Raw genomic sequence first — 19,526 nt, 5'->3', positions numbered from 1 at the left:
CAAATTAACCCTCCCTCATATGGATTGCTCCACTTTCACAGTTACAATCAAAGCATGAGAATCCTTGCTTTCCCACAGCCTTACAACCATGTGTCATCAAACTTCTGGGTTTGTGCCAATTAGATAGGTGATTTTTGATGTGAATTTCTCTTAGCATGATGAATATAAGCATCTTTTCATATGTTAACAGCCTATTTGTATTTCCTTTCCTGTGAAATGTCTTTTTCATACTCTTAATCCATTTTTTTGGATTGAACATCTCTCTCTCTTTTTTAAGCTTATCAACTTCTGTATGCATGTTTAGTCACTCAGTCATGTCTGACTCTTTGCGGCCCCATGGACTGTAGTCCGCCAGGCTTCTCTGTTCATGGGGATTTTCCAGGTAAGAATATTGGAGTGGGTTGCCATGCCCTTCTCCGGGGGGATCTTTCCCACCCAGGGATCAAACCCAGGTCTCCTGCATTGCAGGAGGATTCTTTACCGTCTGAGCCACCAGGGAAGCCCTATCAGCTTCTAGGAGCTCTTTATATATTAAAGAGACTAGCCATTTGTCTGTGACATAAGTGAACTTATTTCCACAGTCTGTCATTTCTGATGGGTTTTTTTTTTTTTTTTTTTCCACACAGACATTTTTTGATACTGCTAAGTTTGCTGGCACTGCTCCAAGCACTAGATCCCTAAAGTACTTAACACATTTAGGTTCACAGTGTATGTGATGAAAAATAAAGTTTATAGAGCAGTCACACCCAACTCAAGGATATATGGAAAGATTCCTGGAACAATCTCATTGCTTCAGATACTATTTACTGGATTTCTCTCAGTGGGGACTAATTGGACCAAGAAGACAAATGGATTAGGGTTAGAGAAAATGCTGAAGGGAAAACTTCACAAAGAGAGCATAAAACATACAATCATTGACAACAGCTCAAAAAACTTAAGTTGTTGTTGAATGGCAAAACACTGTTTAAAAAAAAAAAATCAAAGGGAAGGTGAAGATAGGTGTTGCTTAAAGAAAATTCTTCTCAAAACCTGATTTCATAAAGACTTCTTAAAGTATGAAATTACTCTGTGCTTAACAAAGAGCTCTGCTGTAAATAGCATTTAAATAGCAATGACAGCAGATTTAGAATCAAAGCTTGAGTACAAATCCCAAGTTAACCTTTGAGAGAGATGTGTACCTGTTGTGAGATGCAAGCTACCTGAGTCTCAATTATATCACCTGCATAATAGAGAGAATTCACATCTACCCCACCTTAAAGCTGCACGCTGAGAGCTTAGACCTTAAAATGCTATTAGAGGTCATTTGGTTATCCAAGAAGAGGAGCTGAATTCAACTTTCTTGAAACCCAACTATAACAATATAAAATGATTCTACTACAAGTTACTCAGACTTCAGAGAAGGTTTGTAGGAGATTCTAGAGGGAATTAACATAGCTGAAATCATGGTGCCCTAAGCATGTGGTGAAGATACCAAGAGGGATGGAAGCTGCTGAAATTATTTATAAGGAATGCTTTGGTATGTCCTAGTTCCTGGGCCCTCCTTCATAATTGCAACCTTCTTTTACTTCTTTTTTTAAAGCTTTATTGAGGGCTGATTGAAAAATATAATGTATATATTTAAAGTATATTATGTGATCATTTGATACACATACTCTCCATCAGGGGTCCCCAAGCCATGGACCAGTAGCAGTACATGGCCTGTTAGGAACCGGGTCACACAGCAGGAGATGAGAAGCGGGCCAAAGTGAAAACATCTATCCCCTCCCCCAAGCCCCGAGTCCATGGCAAAATGTCTTCCAAGAAAACAGTCCTTGGTGCCAAAAAGGTTGGGGACCATTGCTCTACAGTGCAGAATGATTACCAAGATCAAAATAATTAATACAACCATCACCTGATGCAGTTAACATTTTTTTTCCCACTGTGGTGAGACTGCTTAGGATCATCTCTCAACTGCTTTTAAGTTACAATACTGGACTATTAACTACGGTCACCCATGCTGTATATTAGAGCCTCGGCACTAGTTCTTTTTCTAAGTGAAAATCTGTACCCTTTGACTTAAAATCCCAACTTTCTGAGCTGATAATTCTCACATTCCTTATGGCCAGGAGGTCAAGACTTATGAATTAAATATTGTACTACTCCTTTTTTTTTTTAGCCACTCCATCCAAACTAAGATCTGTACCCAATTGTGATCCTTATAAACCAAACCAACAACTTGTCACGGTCAAAGACAAATTCATTCTAAGGGCCAAAAGAGCATGCAAGGACCAACACTTAAGGCTAAACTGCTCCCCACATTCACTACATCTTCTGTATTTTCATGGGGAATATATTTCCATACTTTAAGCATACAAATCCAGAATAGGTATAATTATCAGGTATAAATAATATACACACATCTATGCAACTACTCTTTATTTACACTGTACAACAAGCTCGATAACTTTTATTGTATCAATACACTTCTAGCTTTTAATTTAATTTTAGTTAATTTAACTTTTAATTCCAGTTTCTTTTAAATGAAAAAGAGGTGAATGAAACTAACAGGGACTCTTCTGCTTCCTGACCAATTCACACCGCAGCCTACTTATACACTAGACGAAGACTAAAAATAAGACTGCACAGCCTTCCCTCCACTCCATCATCTAGTTTTTATTAAACAACATATGTAACATGTTCACACCAGATTTTAAAAAAAGCAGACACTGTGTTAAATACTGCATATCCGTCTCACTTGTCAAATTTTTACTTTTTAGAATTCTTACATTAAAAAATGTGGGAATGTGGCCAAAAATATCCATCAAAAAATAGTACCTTGCTGAACTTACAGAGGGAATTGGAAGGTGGGCTGTCCTGGTGCATCTCCTCCTCGTGCTGCCCCAGTGCCCCACTCCTCTCACTGCGGAGGCTGCCTGCCGAGGCCCCACAACCAGCTAAGGGTTGACGGCTTGCAGGATCTGCTTGTGTTCCCCAAGTTGTACCTTGACAATATGAAATTAGATGTACACTCGTTCAACTGAAAATTTTAGGCAGGACTCATTAAAGAGAAGGTATTGGGGTAATTAAGAAAAGACCATGACATGGCTGGCACTTCCCAGAAGCTTACAATCTGGGTTGAATAGTACGGGACGTTCATAAGAAACCAAGAGAAAGTCATCACCAAAACTGCCACTGGGCAGCTTAGCACTGTTGTGGGATAAGAAGAATTAAGTGTTGTGAACTGCTGTCCATTCCATGGACTTGGCTTTAGCATCACATGCCACTGTGTCCTCTCAACCAAGAAAACAGTATTGTATGTGGGTTTACTCAGGCAAAGTCATCTAAAAAATGGCCTTCCTTGTTCATAAGGGTGAAGAGAAAAGTAAAGAAGTTGAAAGTTCAAGAGCCATTTACATGTAAACTGGAATGGCAAACTGAAGCTGGTAAAAAGCCTTGGCAAACTTCTGGAGACAAAGCCTGCTCCCTCAGGGGAGGAACACCATGTGAGGCCAGGAAGACTGTCATCACGTCAGGTACACTGTTGGTTTGAGCTCTCAACATGGTAGCTGGGCACACTGGAGGTCTCACCCAATGGAGGTCAATCTGGTCTGTCCCAACCCTGGGCCTGGAGAGCTGTACAGCTTCTGCTTGCCTTCATTTGACCATTTTTTAAAAGTGTTTCCTCATTTATTTATAAGTACTGGCAAGAACGCAGGGAAACAATGATTTGAGCGTGTTGTTAAATATATGTTCAGTAGTATTCTCATTATTAATCAGCAAAGAGCTGTTTTATAGTTTTCCCTTTAAATATATAACTTTAAAATTTTGAATACTTTTCAAAATATTACTCCTGAATGCTTCAGTAGCATACATTCAGGGGTGAAACATAAGCCATCTTAAACTTTTTCCACATCGGATTCAATTTTTCCATACCATACAGATCGATTTTCTCCTTTACGGTCTCTGCCTATTCTCAGCATCAAGCCAACTCCTTAGCAGCAGACAGGGAAACAAAAGATTCTCCAGAGACAAATGAATAGGGGAGTTACCTATCCTGAAAAAAAATCCATAAATTTTTAATTTTCCAATTCTGACGGGGCGGGTATGTAATCTAGACTGTTAAACCTTTTTCTCCTTCAACAGCGCTTTTTGAGAATGGGAATCAGTTTCAGAAGCCTCTGTTCTAAAATAGCATCCTGACTCCTCCCAGGATCCGGCTGCCAATGCAAATAGTTGACAGCTGTGCCAACCTTATAGCTCCCAAAGTGAAGCAACCTCACTTTCATGATAGAATAAGACTTATAAAAGCTGTGACAGATGGAAGATAACGAGTAGAAGAAAATGAGAAATTATGTAGAAAGGTAACGAGAAAGATTCTGTGGCAGAGGAAGGAGTACAAGGCAGGATCACCCTCCTTGGTTATTACGAAAGTCATGCTGGGCTTTTGCGTGAGCCAGCACACCTTGGTGCAGACTGTCACTGGGCACAGACCATGCCTGCCGTGCTTTCCACTGCCTGCCCTCCCTGCCCCTGCCACTGCCATCCCCGTTCCAGACTGCTGCTGCCATTCCCTCCTCCTTTCTGGGCTTCTCTGTCTCCTTAATATGCAACATGCAGACTGTAACTGTCCATTATTATTAGCTATCCTCTTAGGGAAACGTCCTTCACACAGTTGAGTTTCTAAGGCCTTTCAAACACACCTTGGTAATTTACTAGTTATTTTTTATATTAAGCTTTCTTTCAGCCTTTAGTCAGCTTGCACAAAAAAATCCTTTAAGTTGTCTATTTATTACTAGCCTTTGATTTTTCCCCTCTAAAAACAGCGGTTTCCTCTGTCCCTTTCCCAGCATGTTAACGCACATCTAGAGAGACACATAGAGAACAAAGTGTGACACTTACCACATTAATAGGGGGTCTTTTGAAATAAAATGGTAGCTTCTCTGTTACAGTTATGCAGACTAAATCCACATCTAAATGTGTACAAGCAACCTGTCAAGAAGAAAACACAAGTAAAACCAAAAGCAAAACTGGCACACGTTAAGAATGGGGTAGGGTCAAACATGCCATAAAGAAATGTAAATAGATACGGCTCACTCAATAGACACTGTAGGGTTCTGTGTTCAAATGCACCTGTCCTTTTGCAAAGCCAACGGTTAGCCACTCACATTTGGTTTGAATGGTTTAGCTGTAATCCAGCTGAGGTAGGGTGATATGTCTACAGAAATCTCAACAGACAAGGTCCAGAGACCCTCTAATCCACAGTCAGCTACACAAGGAGAGGTTGCTAAGAGAGGCTCAATTTCTGGAAGGTTACTTCAGACTGTTCCAGAAAAAGGAAACTGCTCTGATACCAAGAAAAAAGAAAAGTTAAAAGGAAATGTATGCATGGTCCACTTTCTCCAGAAATTATTTATTTTTGTGCCAGCAATTGTCCCACGTCTATGGGTCCAAACAGTCTACTGAGTGGTCAAAGAAACCTTACATGGCACTACCAACAGCATTTTGTTCAAACGTTAATAGAAACAAAGCATCTCCACAGATGGTCAAAGGAGAACTGTTGTAAATCAAATGATTCTGAATGCATTTTTTTTCCAACTGTTAATTTCTCTTTCCTTTCTTCTCATTTTTGCTATTACCTGTTGACACTCTGCATTTACTTCCAAAAGAGATCTGAAACTGCTTATAAAAAAATACATGCAAGACAAAATAAATAGATAAGGAAATGAGGATAAAAGGAAGAACAGGGAAGGAAAATAAAGCTGAGGACCAGTTACTAGCTTAAACGTGCAGGCCAGAAGCTGCACATCCAGCTCTCATTTTGCCATTATTTGATTTACAGAGATAAAAAGAATTGGCTCTTCCCTACTATGACAAAAAATAAGCCTCATTATCAATGCCGGTATAGTCAGGCTTGATGAACAAATTCAAGCTGCCATGGGGGCTGTGCTGCCAATCTAACATCAGTGGCAATGACCAAGAGAAATGGGTCGAGAGGGGGTGACAATGCCCTGTAGGTAGGCTCGACCTTCCGCAATGACAGGACCGTCACATCTACTTTTTCTTCAGAATCCCTGCTCCACTCATTGTTACCCCCACCTCAGGGTTCCAGGGAGCAGGGAGTGATCGGAGGCTGCCTGGCTTTAAGACAGTCACAGTAACTTAGTAAGCCTGGGAAGTAATGCTGCTCTGGCAGACACTCTGCTCATAGAGGACCTGTCCTATCCCAACTGCTACAGCTGTCTAACTCATAAAAGTCATTGAAAATTTGCTAAGAATAGATGAGAAAACCTCTGAATAGCAGGTGAAACTAAAACAAATTCAGCTTCTGTTTGCCATTTTTACACTATCAGGTTGGCAAAGATCATAAAGTTTAGTAATATACGGGTGACACAAGAACAAACAAACAGGGACTCACAGGGGTTTTAAATCAGGACTGTCTTGAAAAGCATTTCAGCAATAGGTATCAAGATTTTACATGCACACATCAGCAAATTTCACCTATAGGAAAGTATCCTATAGAGACCAGAAGTGTATTCTATAGCTCTATACCCTACAAATGCTTCAGGATATTAGTCAAAGAACATTTGCTGCAGTACCAATCACAAAAGACTATACACAACTAAACATTCCTCAATTTTACCTAAAAAAACGGGGTTGCTTTACACAATAGAATATGATGACTCTTTACATGCAATGAGGTACCTCTCTAATGGATGTTATGGAACCATCGCCAAGATACACTGTCAGGTGAACAAAGCAAGGTGTCTGGAAGGAAGGCAGGAAAGAGGGAGAGGGGAATGAAGAAGGACTGGGTAAAAATACTTCTGAAAAGAAACCTAAGAACTTCTGGCTGTGGTTGCCTCTAAAGAAATGGCACAAGGCGTTTTAGTAGGAGAATGGTGTACTTTTCAGTGTTTACCTCTTTGCACTCTTTGAATTTATTATTACAAGTACAAATTATTTTTCATTTCAAAAAGCTGATTCATTTCTTAAAAGCCTGTAAAAACATTCTTCCCCAGAGTAAAGCTAAATTAGGTTACTTTTAGGTTACTTACTTATGTATTGCTCTTTTCTCCCCAGGGTTAATTTAAAAAAAATCCTTTGTGTTGGTTTAAATACACATATTATAATAAATTTTCAGTTACAAAGGACAGCTTTACTTGGCACCTTAGACTTAAAATGTCTCAAATCAAATTCTTTTGTTATTTAGCTATTAATCCAAATGTTCAACTGATACACTTAGGTTAACTATAAAATAAGAGTTAATGGTCACATTATAATGAAATACTTTCTAAATCATTAAAAATTACATTATGTCCAAATACTTGTGATTAAGAATTTGATTATAGTGGTTTTGGCAGGTTGTATATGAATTCATATGAACTGTTCTTAATCTTCCTCTGGCCAAGGACTCCTATGAGGATTTAAGGAAGGCATTCCCCAAATGGTACATACACTTATCTTTGACTTTATGGGACAAAGGGAATAAGAGGGAGAAGGTTCAGTCTCCCCAAATCCTTCATGGATGTCAGGTTGGTACATCCTGGTGTTTTATGCAAGGGAGAGTCAGGCTTGCCAGTGAAAAGAGATGCCCATAAATGGATCCTCCCAACCTAACCCGTGTTAAAAAAAAAAAAAAAAAACCGTCCCCTGAAGAATTTGCTTAAAATGGAGATTACCAGGCCCTACTCCCAGCAATCAATTCAGTAAGCAGGTCTAATCACCTGCATTTTAACAAATGCTCATGGCAAATCTGACACCAGTGCAGCCAGACCACACCTTAAAAGGAGCCTGGAAAGATCCGCCCTTTCACTAGCCTCAGGTGTTAGTACAATAATGCTCTGCAAAGGGTAAGGCATGGATTTTGGAAGCAGGAAGAAAAGAGAACTTCAGTTTTCACTTATTTTTAATTCCTTCTCTTAAAATATTTTGTTCAGTGTGTGTATATTATTTCATAAAGCACACTGATATAATGAGGCATGCAAATAATTTAAAAGAAAATAAACACACACATACTGGGGATGTAGGACCAGTATTTTTTCAAATTGATATAGTACACACTCAAAGTAGATTGGAGGCCGCTGGACTGAACAGCCTGAATTCTCACCCTGTCCAGTCCTAAATGGGAATAACAATGAGAAAGAATATAAAGAAGAATATATATGTTTAATTGAATCACTATGTTTCACAGCAGAAATTAACACAACAATCAACTATACTTCAATAAAAAAAAAAAAATCCTAAATGGGAATAACCAAATCAGAAGCTCCTGAAACTTCTATGTAACTCTCTCTGCCACATTCCACAGCCACCCACAACCCAAGAAGCCCTGGCCAATGAACTCAACTTTCATCTTTGTGTTATTCCCTGGGGTAATTATGGAGGAAGAGGGCTTATCTATGAGATATCTTTCAGATACTCTGAGTGGAAACTAGTATGTTAATTCCCATGGAATTATTTAAGGTGGTTAGATTTCATACTACTAACAGTTAACATGTGTTTAGGAATGCTTTTATGACTCATTTTAGAGACCTTAGTTTTAGAATATCCTATCTACAGAGATATTTGCCTACATTCTAAATAACCCTTACCAAACAAATAAAATCACTTAATAGAATATAACCTGTTAAGCAACAAATTGCTTGCATTTGACCCAATTTCAAGCTTTATGATTAAAAGAAAAATCTTCTTAAATGGATTTTCTATCGAAAACAAGGAGTGCCAACTTCAACTGAATCTTAAAGAATGGGTAAGATATGGAAAAGTGTTCTGATTTTAAAAACTGTTTTTTCTACAGTCAATTCCAAACAAATACTCTGCCAGTTAGTTATAGCTTTTATCCATCTTCCAGAATATTTCTGATTCCTCCACCCACCATCATGGATTACATGTTCATACCTCTGACCTAAAATTTGAGAATAATCTGAGGAAAACAGTAAGATAAATTCACTGAATCAAATATATAATGCAGTCTAAAATCCTAGTCCTAGTTCTATGACATGCTACCTGAGGTTTAGAGCGAATCATTTAGCCTGAGTTTCAATTTTCTTGTCTACAAAATGGGGATAATAATAAGCATCCATCTCAATTACCCCCTGGGATGTTGTTTTCTCTAATCACATAAATGGCTATGGAAATGTACGATGTATGCTCTTCAAAATCAATTCAAAACAACACAAGAGTGCAATAAAAAATTAGGGATACTACCAACTTTTAGTCTACATTATAACTGAGTTGTTAATATTTAATAAAAAAACTAAGTTGTTGTTTAACAAATCTGGACATATCCATGTTTCTCTTAAGGGTTTCCACACTGAATCAGAATCCCATGTGGAACTTAAAAAAACAAATACCCAAGCTCAACCCCAAATCTACCTAATCAGAATCTCCCATGGTGGAGATCTGAGCCTGCCTGATTTTAAAAGGGGGGTCTCTGATGCCTAAGAACCACTCGATCCCACTTCCCTTTTTTCTGAAATGAAATTCTAGAGAATTACGATAACTGAGCATTTAGAAAAGGAGTCACCAAAAAAGTGGAATTCATTGCCTACTTGTGCTGTTTCCCTGCATTAACATAAACAATAAAAATTGTGAATGTACCTCAAAAACTAAATTTATCACATACGAGTCTCCTTAGTCAACAGCTCCATCTACTGGAATAAACTTAGGGAAAATCTTATAATTTTAGAACAGACTACTTAAAAATCGATTATGCTGTAAAATTAAAACATCAAAGATCAGCTCCTTAATATCCCTTTGGTGGATACACTTTGGGTAGATGGCTATTTTCTTGACCCTAGTCAAAGTCAACATTCCGAAATTTCTAAAAGCAGTTATATCTCACTTTACACAGTAAAACATATTCCTGAAAAACTATTATTACAGTTGATATCTTTCTTCCTGTGATCACTAACAACACCCAGTGTGTTCTGTCTCAAGCTGAGAAAATGAGCACATACATTAAACAACTTTCCCTCCTAAAAAGTCACAGAAAAGGCCATTTGAAAAGGACAAAAGAAATTCATAAAGGTTCTCTTAAACAAAAAGGAACAGTACCAGCAGATAGTTGATTCTCAAGGATTTCTAGAAGACCATGATCATGCTAGCATATGGACCACACCTCAGAGCAAAGAAGCTAAGCAGAGAAGGATCTTTTATGCCACAGTAGAATCTTGTGCCTTTCTTCTGTAACAGGTATCAGCAAATAGCAAGGACAGAAACTGAAGTGGTAGAGAATCCATTTGCTAATGCAGGAGACTCAGCTTTGATCCCTGATATGGGAAGATCCCCTGTGCCATGGGGCAACTAAAGCTGACAGCCACAACTACTGAGGCTTACTTGCCCTAGAGTTCTACAACAAGAGAAGCCACCTAAAACAGAAGCCCATGCAATACAATAAAAAGCAGCCCTCTGCCCCACAATCAGAGAAAAGTCTGCACAGCAAAGACCCAGCACAGCCATAAGTAAAAAAATAAACAAAATTATTTTTTTAAAAAAAGAGAAAGACTTGATGGACTCTCTTAATATCAGCCCATCAAATATCTAGCAGAACGAACAAAAAAATATGCCACCCAAATTCACCCTCAGGCAGTTCCAGGACTCCAGGTATAAGTGAAAAATCCTCAATGCTTGCAGATGAGATGAAACAGGTCATCTACAAAGGTACAACATCAGACTTCTTCCTAAAATAATGAGTACTATTTTCTTTTATTGTTACTTACATGAAAAAGTTTTTCTGTCTTTGGAAAAACTGCAACAATATCATACAGCCGGACTCTTGAAGAAGTTGCTCTCTAGTAAAATGAAAAGAATGTTACCATACAGTAACAACACAACAACAAATGCTTATGGGATTCTGACTAGTGTCCTGGCCGCACTTATATTTCAATCTTGTAATATTTATAATATGCCACTGACAATTTTGCTTTGCTTTGTATGCTGACAGAAAAGACTTTCTCAGCATGTAAGATTCTAGCTATCAACATCCATCTCACCAATCATCTCTCCTTCCTTCCCACACTGTCATGCTTTACCTGTGTATCAAACATTTCATTTGAGACACAAAAATCAAATTAGACAGCTCCTGCTCTTATAAGCTAGTGGAGGAGCTTGCCAGAAATTTATTGAGCACCTGCTATGTGTAGGGCACTAGGGATACAAAATCATTTAAGGCATATGTCTGCTTTCAGTGGAGCTTATCATTTTTTGGTGAGATGAGAAACACACATGACTAAGTATGATGTCATTAGGTTCACAATGAGAATACTGTTAAATACAAATTAAACAGCTAGATGTGTAAGAAAATAATCAAGAGTCCTCTGACAAAAGGAGAGAGATTTATCAGTTAAAGATGGTTTATAAAACAAAGTCTCAAACTGATACTGCATGTGTAAGCATGTGAAAAGCCTGAAAAAATAAATATTCAAGTATATAATCACTGAATGATGAGATAATATGTGCTATTTCTTCTTTCCCTTTGGCACCTTTAAATTTTTTACCTCTTATTCTGTAAAAAGAAAAAGCATGATAAAAACTAAAGGAGGAAACAGAATGGTTGAAGAGATGCAGCATTGAGGAGCTAAGCGAACCCACTGGGGAGATGCATGCCAAGACAGGGCAGGTTCTAGATCTCAGAAAAAGTCAGGATCCAGTACTCTTTGTCCTCTGCCTGACACTCCCACTTGGGATAGGGACTGAAAGGGGCCACCAGGATGTTCATGGTAACAAGAGAAAAATCAAAGTCTGTGACCATAAAAAGTCAACTCTGTCTCCCCAGGCTTAGAGAACCAGAATGCAGCCTGAAGCTATTAAAAAAACCCCAAATTTGGTTTTTCATAATTTCTTTAGCAATGTTAATTGTTAGAAAGGAGGCCAGCCCTTCCTTGATTACTCCTTTTCTATGAGAGAGGAGGCCATTCCAGCTAATGATGAAACAGCTCAGGTTCTCAGAGATCTCACTTTCTCCCTCACTGGTTCTTCACATCAGCACCAGCTATATGCAAGTCTCCATTTGACAAACAAAATCTAGACAGCAGGTTCTCACCAGCCTCCCAAGCCTTCTGTTCCTGCATGGAGTCAAGTTTCTTAAGCAAAGTTAGCAGCAGACACTGGCTTTATTTTCTCATAGCCCAATCATTTCCACGGAAATGGCTTTTCATAAGGCAACCAATGACCACCATGTCATTAGGGAACTTGCCTGTCCAAGACATGTTTTAGCCCTTCTGCTACTTGCCTGAGCACTCAGGCACGCCGATGCTGCTCACCCTTCTCATGTTCCTCACTGTCTACCTACTCCCCAGATGGCCCGTCTCGGTCTCCCATCCTAGCTCACTCTCTACTCCACCACTGAATATATGTTCCGCAGGATTCCGTCCCAGACCTTCTCCTCCCACATTGTACTTGGACCGGGGAGTCTCATCCATTCTCATGAGTACGATTACTCTCTACAAGGTGACCACTTCCAAACGAGTATCTTGAACTGGGGTCCCTCTTCCGAGGGCCACATCCTTCTTTTGACAAGCTCCACTTGAACTCTTGTGGCTTCCCTGGTGGCTCAGTCAGTAAACAGTCTGCCTGCAATGCAGGAGACCTTGGTTAGATCCCTGGGTAGGGAAGATCCCCTGGAGAAGGAAATGGCAACCCACTCCAGTATTCCTGTGTGGAGAATTCCACGGACAGAGGAACCTGGTGGGCTATAGTCCACAGGGGTCACAAAGAGTTGGACATGATTGTGACTTTCTTTTCACTGAAACTCTTAAAATGACCTTCTGTGTCTGAAACATGGTGGCCGACACTCACTTCTCTTGGTGTGTTTCATCTCAGGAAACGGTCCCATCTACTGACCTGGCTGCTCAAGCCAGAGCCGGGAGTCACCACCTTCGAGCCAATCAACATCGAATCCTGTCAATCCCCCCTCCCCCACCTTTATCCCTTTATCAAATCCCTTCCTTTATCCCCTTTGATCCATTCTCTGTAACACAAATCTCATAACTATACTCCCTTAGTTAAAACCTTCAAAGGCTTCTTCTAATTGCTCACCCAGACCTACCTTTCTAACATCGTCCTAGGTTAAACAGCTCATCAGGCTCAACTCAACTGGCATTTCATTTCCCACCATGCACCATGTTTTTTTGGGATTCAAAACCTTGCATAATTTATCCTGTCTGTGGGAACATCCTCTCCCTATCTGGCACCAATAACATTCACTGATTCGTATGGCCATAGTCTGAACATCAGCTTCCTCAGGTTGGCCTCCTGTTACACACTCCCAGAACATTCCTTATTTACTATCTCCCACTTTTTAAACATTCTTCCCATTTTCCAAAGGATAATGTCTGTATTATTCATAGCAACATCACTAGTACTCTATGTCTGGGTCATGTAAGTTCAATGAAGACCAGCTGCTAGAATACTCTTTAAATCTTCAAAAGGTTTAATCCTTATACATGTGTCATGAATAGAAGAGACTCTATTATACCATGTGAATTCTGAGCTAAGGAGAGCAGTCAAGTGTCATACACTGGGGGCTGGGGAAGATATAAGAATGAGATGAGTTAAAAAGCAAGTGTTCAACATTAATCAATACAACTTACAAGACCAAGAGAGAAGAAAAATAACTTACCAAAACATTACAGTGTGATGGATCCGAAACGATAATTGTTAGTCGAGTTAAAATTTTAATTGGTTTTGATTTTCCCTATAATAAAGAAAGCACAAAATACAGATGACTGATTTTCCTCCTTACCAGTGGAAAGTATTCATTAAAAAGAACTAACAATAAGGAATAATGATCAGTAAAACCTAGCCCTAACTCTCAAGGAATTTATAATCTATTTGTTTTATTTTGTTGTGCTTCACTGATATTGCTTTTGTTTTTTTTTTTTAAAACTGAAGATTGGTGGCAACCTTGTATTGAGCAGGTCTATTATAATACGTCATTTTCCAACAGCATTTGCTCACTCATGTCTCTAAGTCACATTTTCGTTATTCTCCCAACATTTCACATTTTTTCAAGATTATCATATTTGTTATGGGGATCTGTGAATACTGATTTTGCCTAAGTCCTAATCACTAGACTTCCAGGGAATTCCCTGATCTCTGATGATACTATTGTTAATTGTTTTCAGTGTCAAAAACCACACACATATAAGACACTGAACTTAATCAACTGTTGAAATAACAACAAAGGATTAAGAATATTACATAAACTTTTAGTTAATAAAGCAGTGGCAGGGTATGAGAGGACTCACTCCAATTTTGAAAGAAGATTTACTGTGGGTAAAATACTATCAAACAGCATTGCATGCTACAGAGAAATTGTACTGAAAGGAAGCAAATTCATTGTTGTCTTTATTTTAAGAAATTATCACAGCCACCCCAGCCTTTAGCAACCACCACCCTTATCAGTCAGCAGCCTTCAGCATCAATGTAAGACCCTCCACTGGCAAAAAGATTATAACTTACTGAAGACTCAGATAATGGTGAGCATTTTTAAGCAGGAAAATATTTTAAAATTAAGATAAACATTGTGTTTTTTTAGATATAATGCTGCTGCTGCAAAGTCGCTTCAGTCGTGTCCGACTCTGTATGATCCCAAAGACGGCAGCCCACCAGGCTCCCCCGTCCCTGGGATTCTCCAGGCAAGAATACTGGAGTGGGTTGCCATTTCCTTCTCCAAAGCATGAAAGTGAAGTTGCTCAGTCATGTCTGACTCCCAACAACCCCATGGACTGCAGCCAACCAGGCTCCTCCATCCATGGGATTTTCCAGGCAAGAGTACTGGAGTGGGGTGCCATTGCCTTCTCCGAGACATAATGCTACTGCACACTTAATGAACAATGTAAGCATAAATTTAACATGAATCAGGAAACCAAAACATTCGTGTGACTTGCTTTAATGTGGTAGTCTGGAACCAGACCCACAGTATCCCTGAGGTATACCTGTATAGCTAGAGAAAAAGAGATGTACATAATGTTTCATGGAAACACTAAGTCTTCATGGAAAGGTAAGACTCATAGACAAAGGAAGGGGCAGTGCAGGTTAGAGAACCATATGTATGACTGGGAATGTCTGAACTGGATGAGTACGTATTACGTTTCTTAAACAAAGCACTTACCTGTACAATTGGCAAAGTTGTAAAGAGTTCAGAAACAGCTACTGGTTTTTCAATTTCCTACGACAAATAAAGAGTAATTTTTAAAAAAGCTAATTTCTAGCATGCAGAAACACTAAATAAATTGTGTGTATGTGCATGTGTGTGTTTTCTAATGAAGAAAGTTGAAGTTGAGTAGGAGCTGAGAACATCAATGGAGAGGAAGGATGAACAAGTTTTCTGAATGAAACAAATCTGTAAGGAACAGTTGTTGGCCTAAGGAGAGATACACATATTTACTAGTATGTTCGGATGGGAAATCAATCAGTAATGAGTCCATGACAGTAAAATAAAAAGGATTAATTATTGTGACTACAGTTTAAACAACAACAATGCACTTTTTACAAAGTTACTTAACATCAAATCGACTTTAAGAATCTTTACATCATACCCCAGCACTTCACAAAAAAGTTATCATTTGCACAGGTATCAGCTCAACTACTGATATATAAAATAATGCATAAAGAGTGCTCATCTGTAGCTTCCATATTACCAATACACACAAAATAATTATAACTGCTGGTTATTATTAATGTCAAAAATCCTACTTTACCTGTTTCTTTTCCTTAAATTCAACAACATGATTGATGGCAACCACTGAATAGCCCACTGAAAAGAAAAATTGAACATTCGTGTCAAATACGACTTCTTTTCCACATGAGCTCATACCGACTCAAGTCAAGACTACAAGGTAGAAGAATGGTCATGAGTATGGACTCTGGAGTCAGATCTGCCTGTTCTCAAACCTAAACATTACCACTTAAAAGTTACTTAAGCTTAAGTTTCAGGTTCTTATCTGACAAATGGTTATAATACCAGGATTCATCTCATACAACTCTCATGAGAATTAAATGAGATAACACACACTGGATGTTTCACAACAGTGCCTGGCACAGACACAGGGTTTTGTTTGACTTTGGTGATGTATTATCAGCATGATAACAAAAACCCTTATCTTTGCTGATCTCCTTTCAACCATCATTCTTTTTCTGTCCCTATGTTCATTTTCATCTCATCAAATTTATACTTTTTTCACTATCAACTTCATTCTTACTTTTGTTGTTGTTTTTCACTTTTTACCCTTTCTTCTTCTTCAGAGACCCTTTTGCTAAGGAGAAACAGGATGACCATTCATTCACACCAATGTCGACGTTCTCCTTTGAGCTATCCACCAAGAGACAGAACTCTCTGAAGCCAGGGCCTGGCTTTATCAGCCTCAACACAGCACTGCTCTGGACAGGTGGACTATCAAAAATATGTTTAAATCATGACTCCAATCTTTAGGCTATTTAAACACCAACGGTGACGACAGGATATTAATATTAAAAGATAATGCACAGTAAGGCCAAAATAGTGGTTTCCCCCTCATCAGTTGTCCAAGGTCCTTTTCTTCCTCTCTCAAATATTTACTGAGCATCCATTACTTAACAGACCCTCAAGAAACCTCTTTTATTTTGAAACCCTTCTATCCCCACTTAGCAGTTGTGATTCACTTCAATAATTAAGATGAGGTCTTACTTCTCACGGCTTTTGTTTCCCCTGGATTCAAACAAGAGTAGCATTCTAGCCATTCTGCTCTCCTCCCACCCTCCTAGTAAGTCCTCCGCCCCCACTTACTCTCCGTGTAAATAACATTCCAACACATGGAATCACATGTCCCCCTCCCATTCTTGGGGCCCCCACAGTACTCCCCATCTCTGCATCAGTTTCCCGCATTTGACAGTATCAGGACAATGTCAAGAGACGCAGGAAGGGGCGATATGTTTTCATCGGTGTAGGTGTACACTTGGGAGCCCTGTTTTCTGCTATCCATCAGCTGTGGGGCCCATGCAAATCCCCCGCCATGTCAGGGCCTCAGTTTCCTCAATTCGCAAGACAGAAGGAGCTGGACTGGGTAACATCTCCCCAATGCTTTCGAGTTTCCCGCGCCTGGGGTCAAAGCAACACCGCAGGGGCATCAGTTTCCACGCCAGAGGCCCCAGGACACCTGAACTAGGCCCGCCGGGTCCTTCCAGAGCATGGCTCGACAGCCTAGGGACAGCGAGACAGCGCAGGCACGGCGGCCCGCGAAGCCCGGGCTACTCACGGTGAGCAGCGTTCTGCACGAGCCCGCGCAGCGCCTTCAGGTCGGAACCCGCCCGTAGGTCCAAATCGGCAAACGCCGCCATGCCGAAGTCACGTGAGCGCGGGCGCCGGCGCAGTCTCTGGGCCCCGCCTCCTCGGGCATGCCGGGAATTGCAGTTCACCGGTCGGTCAGCCCCGCCCTTTCGTGGTCTGCGGTTCTCAGGCTCCTTTCTCGCCTTCAAGTACCAGCAGAAGTTAGCATGTGATTTGCAGCCTTGCTTCAGTCCTTCTTCGTCTTGTTCCAAATGAGAATGTTTGGTTTCTCCTGGGGTGGGAGTGTCGGGGTTCACATCTCCCACCCTTCATCCTTGGAAATAATGTAGAAAGTGATTCTTTTAAAACGGACATATACACCATTAATTGAGCGCCTACTTGAACCAAAAATCCTTTTGCCAAGGGCTGGAAATGCTTTAAAAGTAGTAGGGAACTTGTTCTTTTTTTCCCCATTAAAGGCCATTCTGTTGTTTAAAATGGACTTAACGGGAAATGGGGAAACTGACCTAAAAGCGGATTGCCGGGGGAAAGGACTTTTTCCTCTGCCTGAACTGGGGGTTCACAGCGCGCTACTTCCTTACACTCAACATCTTCAGCCACCAGATGGCAGGGTTCTCTCTAGGATGAGAGGTTAGCCCCATCACTGGTTTAGCCAAAAACTGGTTAGACAAGAGAGGGGTGTAATTGAAATAAGAAGAAATGTACAATCAAATCCCACACAATTTATATTTCCACATTTTTGAACTTCGTGTAAGTGAACTCTTTTTAAATATTGATCAATGATCCGAGAACATAAAACTGTGAAACTATAGTTGACATCAGATGACATCATGTGGTTTGATGGCATCACTGACTCCATGGGCATGAATTTGAGCAAACGCTGAAAGACACTGGAGGACAGAGAAGCCTGGCATGCTGTAGCCCAAGGGGTCACAAAGAGTTGGACATGGCTTAACAACTCAATAATAACAGCGATAGTTAACATCAGTGCTTTTTCAAACGAGCTGTGATGAAGGGCCTGGTTACTCCCCCACCCCCACCCAGTTGTTCTAGGACCCATTCCTGTTTCCTCTTGCATGAGGAAAAGGCAGATCTGGCCTCAAAAGTTTGATCTAACATCTGAACTGCTCTGTACTCAACTGAATAAGAAGAGTCCAAGGGACTTGGGTATCCAGATAAGGCCTAATGGGTGTGAAAATTTCTAAACAGTTCCAATTTCTGTGCTAATTTACCACAGAGAGTACACAGACAATCTCTAGCCTGTAGGCCACATCTTGACTTGTATTCCTCTCGTGATTTTTTCCTTGGGTTCAGAAGGGAATTTCAAGAGGGATCTGCCCCATCTTATTGTTGTTCATTCGCTAAGTCATGTCTGATTCTTTGCTGCACCATGGACTGCAGCACACCAGGATCCCCTGTCCTTCACTGTCTCTTGAAAGTGAAAGTGTAAGTTGCTCAGTCCTGTCTGACTCTTTGCTACCCCATGGACTGTAGCCCACCAGGCTCCTCTGTCCATTGAATTCTCCAGGCAAGAATACTGGAGTGGGTTGCCATTTCCTTCTTCAGAGGATCTTCCCGATTCAAGGATGGAACCCAAGTCTCCTGCACTGCAGGCAGACTCAAATTCATGTCTGTTGAGTGACTGATGCTATTTAACCATCTCATCCTCTGCTGCCCTCTTCTCCTTTTGCCTTCAATCCTGTCCCTAGAATTGCATGTAGTAGCAAGCAATTCTCCTTTTGGCTAAGTTTACTGAAGAAATCTTTTGCTTTCCCAACACTTGATACATCCTAAGAATAAAAATTTACTTCTGCAAAGAGAATGAAGTCATATAAAGCAAACCCTTTGCTTTTTTTTCATCAGAATATTTGGTGTTAATTTTACAGGATCTTCAGTTGTTACGGAAACTCAAGTCCCTGAGCCTGAACCGTGAGGCTAAACTATACCAAAATGTTGGAGTTTAGAACAGAGAAGGGTTTATCAAGGGCCATCTGAGGAGATGGGTGGCTCATGCTTAAAAACCACCAGCAACTCAGAAGTTTTCAGCAAAGCCCTTTTCTAGGAAAGATGAGGGAGGGGCGTAGTTAGCTGTTGCAAACTTCTTGGGGTCAGATCCTTTGTTCTTGAGGTCAGGTCATGGTGAGGTAATGATGTTCCTGTAAACTTCCACGAATGTGATTCTCTGTCCTGACAAGAAAGGGCAAGGTCCCAACCCACAGCTTTCATCCTCTGAGGTTCAGGTTCTGGCTAAGAGGAAGTAGAGCTCAGCTGGAGGCTC

The 19,526-nt window shown here is 40.2% G+C and overlaps 1 protein-coding gene across 2 annotated transcripts in view; it reads right to left on the bottom strand.

Moving 5' to 3' along the window:
- The window catches only part of RPP30 (ribonuclease P/MRP subunit p30), a 29,584-nt gene extending 12,005 nt beyond the window's left edge, over positions 1-17,579 (bottom strand). The window contains exons 1-6 of one of the 2 annotated variants that reach the window (XM_020876188.2): positions 17,217-17,579; positions 15,684-15,739; positions 15,095-15,151; positions 13,601-13,675; positions 10,701-10,772; positions 4,879-4,968 (exon numbers count right to left, since the gene is read on the bottom strand). In XM_020876188.2, the coding sequence (XP_020731847.1) occupies positions 4,879-4,968; positions 10,701-10,772; positions 13,601-13,675; positions 15,095-15,151; positions 15,684-15,739; positions 17,217-17,298 (432 nt within the window). In that variant the 5' untranslated portion in view covers positions 17,299-17,579. The remainder of the gene's footprint in view (positions 1-4,878; positions 4,969-10,700; positions 10,773-13,600; positions 13,676-15,094; positions 15,152-15,683; positions 15,740-17,216) is intronic. The other variant, XM_070470636.1, reaches the window with a different exon arrangement.
- Between the last annotated feature and the right edge of the window lie 1,947 nt (positions 17,580-19,526).

This window comes from Odocoileus virginianus, chromosome 7, assembly GCF_023699985.2.
Source record: "Odocoileus virginianus isolate 20LAN1187 ecotype Illinois chromosome 7, Ovbor_1.2, whole genome shotgun sequence".
In the NCBI taxonomy this organism is placed as follows: domain Eukaryota; kingdom Metazoa; phylum Chordata; class Mammalia; order Artiodactyla; family Cervidae; genus Odocoileus; species Odocoileus virginianus.
Note: the sequence above shows the minus strand (reverse complement) of the source record. Positions and strands in the feature narration are given on the sequence as shown.